Source organism: Oncorhynchus masou, chromosome 28 (assembly GCF_036934945.1).
Source record: "Oncorhynchus masou masou isolate Uvic2021 chromosome 28, UVic_Omas_1.1, whole genome shotgun sequence".
NCBI lineage: Eukaryota > Metazoa > Chordata > Actinopteri > Salmoniformes > Salmonidae > Oncorhynchus > Oncorhynchus masou.
In genome coordinates this window covers 23,293,824-23,304,312 of record NC_088239.1, presented here as the reverse complement: position 1 = coordinate 23,304,312, position 10,489 = coordinate 23,293,824, and the positions used below count along the sequence as shown (strand labels likewise).

General features: G+C 40.8%; 1 protein-coding gene across 1 annotated transcript; it reads left to right on the top strand.

The window, feature by feature from the left end:
* Positions 1–10,431, top strand: fasn2 (fatty acid synthase 2). The gene is made up of 6 exons (XM_064941604.1): positions 1–184; positions 1,824–1,977; positions 2,221–2,381; positions 2,484–2,690; positions 3,070–3,251; positions 3,654–10,431. Exons 1-6 carry the CDS (start codon positions 127–129, stop codon positions 9,231–9,233), a joined length of 6,342 nt encoding a protein of 2,113 aa, XP_064797676.1. The 5' UTR covers positions 1–126; the 3' UTR covers positions 9,234–10,431.
* Positions 10,432–10,489: the final 58 nt, after the last annotated feature.

Genomic DNA, 10,489 nt, shown 5'->3' with positions numbered 1-10,489 from the left:
GGTGAGACAACGAGCCAAAGGAACAGGAGGCAAATCGAGCACCTTCTATCTGAGCTGAGTTTACACTTGAAGTTAAGAAACAAGTGCATGCATTTCAGTGTCCAGCTGGTGTGACAGACAGCCAGGATGGAGGAGGAAGAGGGAGCCATTGCAGTGGTTGGCATTGGATGCAGCTTCCCTGGAGGTTTGACAGTTAACCTTTTTTTTGTGATGATTCATCTTTTTTTGCTAGTTCTCTCAAGTATTGTAATTCATTTCATATAGTTTCAATCACTTTAAAGCTAGAATCTGCAGTAGAAACAATAACAAAGCGGTTGCCCTGCTTCTGTATTGGTGAAAAGCTGCGGGATGTGCCTGGAGAAATGTAACCACTCTCAAATGACAAGACAGAGCTATGGATGCAAGGACTGACCATGATATCAAAAATAATAGTTGAAACCATGTTTTTAAGCTATACAAGTGTTAATATACATTTACGTTGTTTACAAACATTGGAGTAAAACAAGCTTATATTTTGGGTTCTGATGGGGTACGACAGTTGAGCTAAGGTTATGAGGTATTTATAAGTAATATTCTTCAAGAATCAATGGGTATACAGTCAGGTCGAAAATGATTGGCACTCTTGATAGATGAGCAAAAAAGCTATATTGCATTCTTAAACATTTTAGAACATTATATTTTTGTAATAATGCAATTCCTCAAAGAAACATATATATATATTTATATATTTTAAGATAGGGGTCATAATTATTGGCACCCCTGTTTTTAATACCTTTCAATACCTCACCTTGCGAGGATAACGGCACTGAGCCTTTTTCTAAAATGTTTTATGAGATTAGAGAACACATATTAGACCATTCCTCCATACAGAATCCTTCGAGATCCTTGATATCCTTCGTATGCGCTTATTGATGGCCCTCTTCAATTCAAACCACAGGTTTTCAAAGGGTTTCAAGTCCAGAGACTGAGATGGCCATTTTATTTTGTGGTCAATAACCATTTCTTTCATTATTGTCTTGCTGGAAGATCCACTTGCGGCCAAGTGGTCCACTTAATCTAAGATCCCTTCCCAACGTGTTCTCCAATCAAGAAGTTTTCACTTCTTATAGCACCATCCCACCGGGCACAGATGTCAGTTCAACGTCTAGTTTTGATTTACATTTGTTTTAACATGAAATCAACAAAACATTTCACCATGTCATTAAATTTAGGTAAAAATTTGGTGAAAAAAAATATAAATGATTATTTTCAAATCCAATCATTTTCCACATTGATTCAATGTCATCATAACATGGATTCAAACAGTTTTTGACCTGTGGGATATGAAGCTGCTTAATATAGGTTCATTAATTAAATAGTTACTAATTAATTAATTAAATAGTTACTAATTAATTAATTAATTAAATTAAATAGTTAAATAGTTGCCAGCAATGAAAACACCAGACGACAGAGATTACAACTATTACGAAACATCAACTAACTTGGGTATTGAATTGATACACGCAATAACATGAATGTAGAAATGTTTATCTATGACCTAAATATATATGTATATATTTTACCTTTATTTATACAGGTTTTTTTCTCATTGAGATAATATCTATTTTCCAAGAGAGCTATAGCTATAATTTGTTATGTTTTATTTATAGACAAGATTTGTATGAAATTTGATTCAGAAACGATATACATTGTTATGAAAAACATTTTGTAAAAAAATAAAATAATATATATATATATATTATATATATATATATATTTATATAGGTTTGTTAAAACAATTCCAATGTATTTCCCATTCTGATACAACACATATTCAATTCCAGGTGAGGGGCTTGACAATTTCTGGAAGGTTCTTCTGGAAGGAAAGAACTGTGCATTGCCAATCCCTAACGAGAGGTTTAACAGTACTTACTGGTATGATGCTGACAACAGCAAACCTGGAAAGTCTCACACTAGCAAAGCTGCTCTCATAGACGGGTTAGTATGAAGTTTCCCTGACCCTCACCATTTTTTGTTGTTGCACTGCTACGGTTACTCATAATTTAATAATGTACTGCAAATAATCAAAGATGCTATACTACGGTATATTGTAGAATTATATTCCTGGTAATGTGTAGTTGACCAACAAATGCTCTTGTCCTTGAATTCCCAGCTTCTGATTGTATTTGTTGTATTGAATATTTTCCACTCTGGTTGACTGGTTAATGTTTTGATGCTTAGCTTTAACGAACTAGACCTGAGGTTTTTCGGTGTCACCGATGCTGAGGCCGACTACATGGACCCCCAGCAGAAACTCTTGCTGCACTGCACCTATAGGGCACTAGAGAATGCTGGGATGCCAATGGAGAAAGCTAGCGGAACTAGAACTGGAGTATACCTAGGTAATATAACTTTTTTTTTCTTTACAGATAAGTGTGAAGTTGTGATTCGTGATACCATGATTGATACTAATATCACGTTCAATTCTCTATGAAACTCTGTAGGACTAATGAACAGAGACTACGATCTCACAACTGCCCAGTACAATCCAGGCTTGACTAACCATTGGAGTGGCACTGGTAAAGCCATGAGTATTGCAGCCAACCGGATATCCTACACCTTCAACCTCACTGGTCCATCAGTTGCCATAGACAGCGCCTGCTCATCATCTCTTGTGGCTCTGCACTTTGCTTGTCAAGCCATAAAACAAGGTACAACTCTTGTCAAATTGTGCGTAACATAATTGCTTTACTATCGTTCATAATTATGGGCTCCTGAGTGGCGCAGCATCTCAGTGCAAGAGGCCGTCATTGTAAATAAGAATCTGTTCCTATCTGACTTGTCTAGTTAAAATATATATATATTTTTTTTTTTATTTTTTATAGATTGCTAGATTATTTTATAATGCTTCTTTTAATATGTAACCTAGATTTCATGCACACTACCCCTGTTACCTACCAATTGTGCCCAGAGGGACATTTCCAAAACAATAAAGCAAAAGTTAGAATTATATGTTTGACTATTAGCCCAGTTTCAGCTCCATGAAAAAGTGCCACCTGCAATTATATAAAAATGTTTTTGTCCTACCAGGTGACTGTGAAATGGCTCTTTGTGGCGGTGTCAGCTGTATCATAGAGCCACAAGTCTTTGTCGCTCTCAGCAAGGCAAAGATGATTTCACCTGAAGGCACCAGCAAACCTTTCTCCAGCAGAGCAGATGGCTATGGCAGAGGAGAGGGCTGCGGGGTTATTCTGCTGAAGCCACTGAAACAAGTGAGTTCTTACCATTGATTTAGTTTTCACTCTTTGCAGTACAGTTCAAACATATTCAAACTGGCCAAACATTTTGAACAGTTGGCTATACAATGTGTCTGGGAGTATTTGATGCATTGACTTTCACTTTAACTTTGTCAAAACTTCTACAATACGACTAACATATTACATATACTGTATTTACCATCCCTTGTCACCCATTAGACTTAGACTGCAATAGAGAAGCTCTTGTTTCTCATTTTATGACTTTACTTGACAGTTTTATTTGCGGATCTGCATGTACTGTACAATTTGACGCACCAAGAGCCATTTAGGGTGGAGCCCAACAGTTCCCTGCAGTAAAAAGTTGGCACAGACCCTGGTCTATCAAACATGTTATGTTGAACTTCAAATCTTTTACAGGCCTTGAAAGACTGTGACCATGTATGGGGCATCATAAGCAAAACTGCAGTAAACCAAGATGGTCACACTGTCTCTCCAATCACCAAGCCATCCATGGTCCAGCAAGAGGAGCTGCTCCGCAGAATCTATTCACAGTCTGACCTGTCAACTGTCCAGTACATAGAGGCTCATGGGACTGGAACTCCAGTGGGGGATCCCATAGAAGCAGGCAGCATCTCCAAAGTCATTGCCAAAGCCAGACCCCCAGGTTCAGAAACACTCCGCATCGGCTCTGTGAAAGGCAACATTGGACACACAGAATCTGCAGCTGGGGTGGCAGGGCTAATCAAGGTACTACTAATGATGAAGCATGAAACCATTGTCCCTTCACTGTTCTACTCTGAGGACAGTGCCAGTATAGACGCTAAAGCCTTAAACATAAAAGTTCCCACTAAAGCAGAAAAGTGGGGAAATACAGGCTCGGTCGAACGTATTGCAGGGATCAATAATTTTGGTTTTGGAGGCACAAATGCCCACACAATTGTCAAACAGTACAACAACTCTCACAGCCAAACAGCCGGGGTTGATAGGTCTTATGAGTATTTTATCCTCTCAGCAGCCTCAGAAAAATCCCTTACCATGATGGTACAGGACACAGCTGAACAGATAAGTGGAAACAAAACAGTGGAACTCCAGGGTCTGTCATATACATCAGCCTGTAGAAGAAGCCACATGAAACATAAATACAGAAAGGCATTCACAACATCCTCTCTGGTTGATCTGAGAAACCAGCTGAAATCTGCTTTGAACAAAAAGATTGCCCCCTCCAAACTAGATCCAAAGTTAGTGTATGTTTTCTGTGGGAATGGTGTGGCCTACCAAGGCATGTGCAAGCAGCTCCTGAAACAGGAACCAGTGTTCAGAGAAAAGATCAAGGAGGTTGAGGCGCTTTTTCAAATGTACCAAAGAATGTCCATCACAGAGAGACTGGAAAGTGCATCAGTTGATGACGACTTTTCAAAACCAGATGTTGTCCAGCCCCTCCTCTTTGCCATTCAGGTTGGCATTGCTTGTCTCTTCAAGCACTGGGGCATCAAACCAGATGCAATTCTTGGCCACTCTGTTGGAGAGGTTGCTGCTGCCCACTGCTCTGGTCTGTTGTCCCTTGAGGATGCAGTGAAGGTGATTTACTTCCGCAGTACTCTGCAGAATAAAGTCACAGGAGGGAAAATGCTTGTGGTCAGTAACATGGCCGTGTCAGAGGTCTTGAACCTCCTTCCCTCCTACTTAAATAAGGTTTGCCTGGCTGCCTCCAACAGCCCACAGTCCTGCACCCTCTCAGGTGATGCTGATGCTGTAGACAGTCTGTATCAAAAGCTAAGCAGTTCAGTCAACAGTAAGAATTTGTTCCTCCATGTTCTGGATGTCCCTGCTGCATACCACAGCCAAATGATGGATCCCATCCTCTCTCAAATAGAGGACAGTATTGGTTCTTTACAGGTGAATCATGTTGAGACAGAATTGTTCTCCACAGTGACAGGAAAGGCAGTAGAACAGCCAGACTTTAGCACAGGCAAATACTGGGCCAGGAACATTCGAGAGCCTGTTTCATTTGAACAGGCAGTGAGATCAGCAACCAAAGACAAGAAGAATGTGGTCTTTGTAGAGATAGGCCCTAGAAGGGCTCTACAAAGGAACATCCAGGAGACTCTGGGAAATGAGACACAAGTGCTCACGTCAGTGCAGCAAAATAAAGACCATGAGACAATGCTGGACACTGTGTCCAAACTGTTTGAGTTGGGGGTTCAGGTAGATTGGGACAAGTTCTACAGAGGTTGTGAGACATCCCCAACACCTACCCCAAGGTATCAGTTCGATTGTGTGAAGAAAGATGTCATCTTTGAGGCAGCACAGAAAGGTACATCGGGCAGTCATCCTGTGTTAACTCAGACAGGCAATGATGGAAAAACCTTCAGTTGTGATCTGGCCTCAGCCTCAGTGGCTTACCTGCAGGACCATAGAAACAATGACGTTGCCATTGTCCCTGGTGCCCTCTATGCTGAGTTGGGTTTGGCTGCCTTCATGGCCAGTTCCAAATCAAAGGTGCCACTCAACATGCTGCAACTCCGTGTCAGTTTTCAGAGTCCATTTCTCATTGCACCAAATTCTCCTGAGATGAGTGTCAAACTGGATCACTTTGAAAACGAGACAACGTTTAAGATACAATCTCCTACAGCAACGTATGCATCAGGCAGCATATCATGCAAGCAAGGGAGGTTGGCTGAGGAACAGTACATCTCTCTAGACTCAGTTTACAAGCGATGCACATCAACTATGAGTACTGATTACTTTTATGATTACCTAAGTAAGAGAGGGTTTCAGTATGGTTCTGTTTTCAGAAACAGGGGAGATGTGCACTATGGTGCAGACTTGATGGAAGCCATCTCTGTTGTAACTGTCCCTGAAGAACTACTGCCTCAGTTGCATGATTTCTGCATTCACCCTGTAGTGCTAGACTACTTGCTACAACTGACTCCAATCACAATAGTGAATGCATTCATGGCAAGGCCTGGCTTCCCTGCAGAAATAGGCAGTTTGACTGTTCACGAACCCCTGCAGCCTGAAATGGTTCTTTATTTGAGAGCCGCAAATGTTGCAGCCGACCATTTCGAAGTATCTGGCTGTTTCACCGACAAAGCAGGTCGGGTCTTGGTTGAACTGAAGCATGTCATAGTCAAGTATCTTGGGAGCCAATCTAATGTTGTTGAAGAGTACTTCTTCCACAATGACTTCAGTGTTGTGTCTGATGACTACAAGCCCATTAATAAACCCAAGGCATTGGTTTTCGCTGACCAGATGGGTGTATCTGAAGCCATGCAAAAACATTTGAGCTCACAGTCGCAATACATCTCTTTCACACATGCCAATGATCTCTTGAGCCGTGGATTCAAAGTGCTTTTGTCAAAATTCAAAATCTCAGACTTGAAAAGCTTTGCAGAAATCTTGTTTGTGTGGAGCAATGACAATGTTACCTCCCACGAAACAGAGGCTATCCTGGAGAACATGGTAAACTGCTGTGAGATGTTCCGACAAATAGTCCTGGAACTGAAGGCTATGAAATTTCCAAATTCCATCAGAGCAATAACCTACCGGTCAGCAGAGAACACAGTGGACCGCATCAGCGCAGGATTTGCCCTCTCAGGCATGACTAGATCATGCGCTGCAGAAATGTCAGATCTTTCCTTCCAGCTGATTGACATCAGCTCTGTCTCTACAGAGGACATCAGAGCTCTGTCTCAGGTTCTTGACTCATTCCCATGCAGCCAATACCCAGAATTGGTGGTGAAAGATGGACAGATTCTAAAACCTTACATAGTGCACACTCCCACTGAAAGCAGTGACAACTCACAGGAAAATGTCCACTCTTTGAAGTCTGAGGAGTTCATCCTTCAGACTGCTAACCCATACAGAATGACTAGCTTGTCTGCCATTCCTTGTGATGTTGAGCATAAGAACATTGAGGAGAATTCAGTTGAGATTCAGCTCAGTAAGATTTGTGTTCATTCTTCTGACTACTTTCCGGTCAGTGTCTCTGACATGAACTATGGCCCGACAATGTACTGGAACAAACACACATCTCAGGACCACCAGCTTTTCGCTCTAGACTTCGGTGGCACTGTCACAGCTGTAGGGAAAGAGGTGAGCAAACTGAAAGTGGGGGAGCATGTAGTTTCATGTTATCCGACTGCTGCATCTTCTAAGATTGTGATTCCTGAAGCAGCGTGCTACAAGACAAAGAGGCTCACATTTCTGAAGGAGGCACCCTGTGTGTCCTACTTTGTACTTGCATGGGAAGTCTTGCATCGTGCATTACCCAAAGTCAAACAACAGAGGTTGGGCATCATCTCATCCGTTCCTGACTCAGGTTTGACAAAGGTCTTAGCCCAAACTGCAACCAAATCAGGATGGAATAACATTGTTCTGCCACAGTTTAGTGATCAGCTTCAAAATGTGAACAAGCTTGATGCATTTGTCCTTTTACCTCCATTTGACAAATCTCAGTTTGAAAAAGCATGCAATGTTTCCGGTGTGAGACACATTGTTGCTGTATGTGAAAATGAGTGGCAATCCTCCATCTCACAAAATGGTTTCAGATGTGGCAATGACAATGTTCGCATTCAGACTGTTCAAATGTCTAGCGCATTGGAAAAGGGATCTATCAGAGCAGAGAAGTCTCACATTTACCGTTGGCTCAAATCAATGCATTTGGACAAGAAGTCTTTAGATTTCGAAACCACCATCTTTCAGAGAGTGTCATCCGGTAGCATTGACTTCCTGCCTGTTGAAGAGTCTGAATCATACTTCAGCTCAAAAACCCTGCCTTTTGTGGCACTGAGTAAAGATGATTCCAATGGCACACTGTCCAACATTAAGTTGTTGCCTAAACCAAACCAGCTTTTCCAGAAAAACTCTGTGTACATTGTCACAGGTGGTCTAACTGGACTAGGGTTTGAAACAGTGAAGTTCATTGCACAGCGAGGAGGAGGGTATATTGTCATTCTATCCAGAAGCAGTCCCTCGACCGACTTACAGCAGGAGATAAGTAACATTGAGAGTCAGTCTGGCGCCACAGTTGTCAGCTTGCAGTGTGATGTTTCAATCGCTGCACAAGTAGTGAATACCGTTATTGCGATTAAGGAACGTTTCCCCTCTTGTCCAATCAGAGGGGTCTTCCACAGCGCCGTCGTCCTGCATGATGGCCTGATTGAAACTCTTGACAAATCTCTCTATGAGAAAGTCCTGAAGCCCAAAGTGAATGGAGCTCTGAATCTGCATCACGCCACAAAACTCTGCAAGTTAGATTACTTTGTGTGTTACTCCTCCATCTCTGCCTTTATTGGCAATGCAGCACAAACAAACTATTGTGCAGCCAACTCCTTCTTGGACACATTCTGTCAGTACAGGCGAAACATTGGACTTGCAGGACAGTCCATAAGCTGGGGAGCTTTGAACCTTGGTCTCTTGCTGGACAAAGACCATTTCCAAAGATTTCTGGCGGCAAAGGGGATGATGGTCATGGGGGTAGCAGAAATCCATGAGAGCCTAGAACAATGCCTTCTGCTGAACAGACCACAACAGGTTGTCTGCAAGTTCAGTTTCAAAAACCTGATGCGTCATGTTCTTGCTCATAATGCCTCCCTAAACATACGTTTAGGCGCACTGGTGGATGAGGGCATAACAAAAGAAAAAGGGGAAGTTGCAGGATATGACCAAACTACCGTGTCCATGTCACCAAGTGAATACGTCAAGTCGGTGCTCAGGGAAACGCTTGGTGTTGAGAATGATGAGCTGAATGACGATTCTTCTCTCACCGCATTAGGCATAGACTCAATGCTAGCCATGACTTTGCAGAATCTTCTCTTTCAAGACAGGGGTGTGAATGTTCCCCTGGTTAAATTACTGGACCCCAACAGCACACTGTCTACTTTGGTAGCAATGCTAAAAGAGGGTGCAAACCAGGAATCTGAGCTTGGTGATGACCTTGCCTTGGATCTGATGGAAAAGAATGAGGAAGAAAGTTACATGTCTACTGTACTTTAGAGATCAATCAAATTTGAATTATTTAAAGCCCCCATGCAGTCTTTATTCAATCAAATTTGAATTATTTAAAGTCCCCATGCAGTCTTTATGATTACATTTTTGAATCACTGTATGTCTAATATATCACTGTGTGTGTTTGTTTCATGACAATAACTCCAAACATATATTTTTTTAATCATTGATTTCCCTGAGCCTCCTTTTGCCATCGAAATGCTCAGTCAGATAGTGTAGGCGTGTTGATACAAATGTAAATATATTTACATACACAGCCCTGATTGACAGATAGGATCGTCTAGACTGCTTACCCCTTCAAAGTAGGAGAATACATATGCAAATAAAATATGACTGGTCATTGGTAGGAATAATCAGATCAGATTGTGACGTCATGCTATGGGCCAAAAACTTCATCCCACCTGAACAGGCTGAAATTCAAGCCCCCCCCCCCCCCAAAAAAAAAAATATATATCTTAACTAAAAGGGCATTATGACAATTTCAGAGTGTTATTTCGACCTCTTAGTGTGAAAAAATATATACATTTTTGCCTGCACTGCCCAGTCAGCACTCTTTCATTGCATTCAGTTTACCTTGATTTGGTCTTGATGTTTAGCCATACAGAAGGTTAACCTTAGAAATGTTCATATTATTTGAATGATTAAATATCAATACTGCATACATTGTTACTTGAATAAAAATGATTTATGGAAAACTAGTGCAATATAATATGGGATATTTCCAAGAGAAGACAAGTGTTCAAAATATTTCTGCGAAACAAAATTACTATATCAGGCTGAATTATTTTCACTCTTTTTCTTTCATGGTAAAACGTTGACAATCTTTCAAATATATATGTTTCATTTTTGACAAAATACATATGTATTATCCTGACATTATCAACTTTTGTTGTGTTTTGATTATAGTTTAATCTGCCATTTTTATTTCAACCTTTCTGAGTATCATAGTCAATGTTAGATAATCTTATAAGTAGTGTATAATGCTTCTTTCATCTCATGCTATTCTTGTTCATTCTGGTTGTGTTCAATAATCTATGTAGTGTGCAGCAGGTGGAGTAGCAATGAAATATCAGTCAAATATTACAAAACTAAAGATTGGAATGTTAAAAATGGAGCAGAGGTTTAGTGATCTGGAAAATATCTATGTTCATGTCTTTAATAAACAATTAAACAGAAATATTGCAAATTGTCCAGATCTGATCACTTTTATAATTTACTGTATCCAACTAAATAAAAATGACAGA

Excerpts from the sequence above, each read along its gene's own strand:
- fasn2 (XM_064941604.1), top strand. The coding sequence starts at position 127 with ATGGAGGAGGAAGAGGGAGCCATTGCAGTGGTTGGCATTGGATGCAGC. Across the intron at positions 1,978-2,220 it reads AAAGCTGCTCTCATAGACGG|CTTTAACGAACTAGACCTGA; the intron begins GTTAGTATGAAG and ends TTTGATGCTTAG. Across the intron at positions 2,382-2,483 it reads TAGAACTGGAGTATACCTAG|GACTAATGAACAGAGACTAC; the intron begins GTAATATAACTT and ends GAAACTCTGTAG.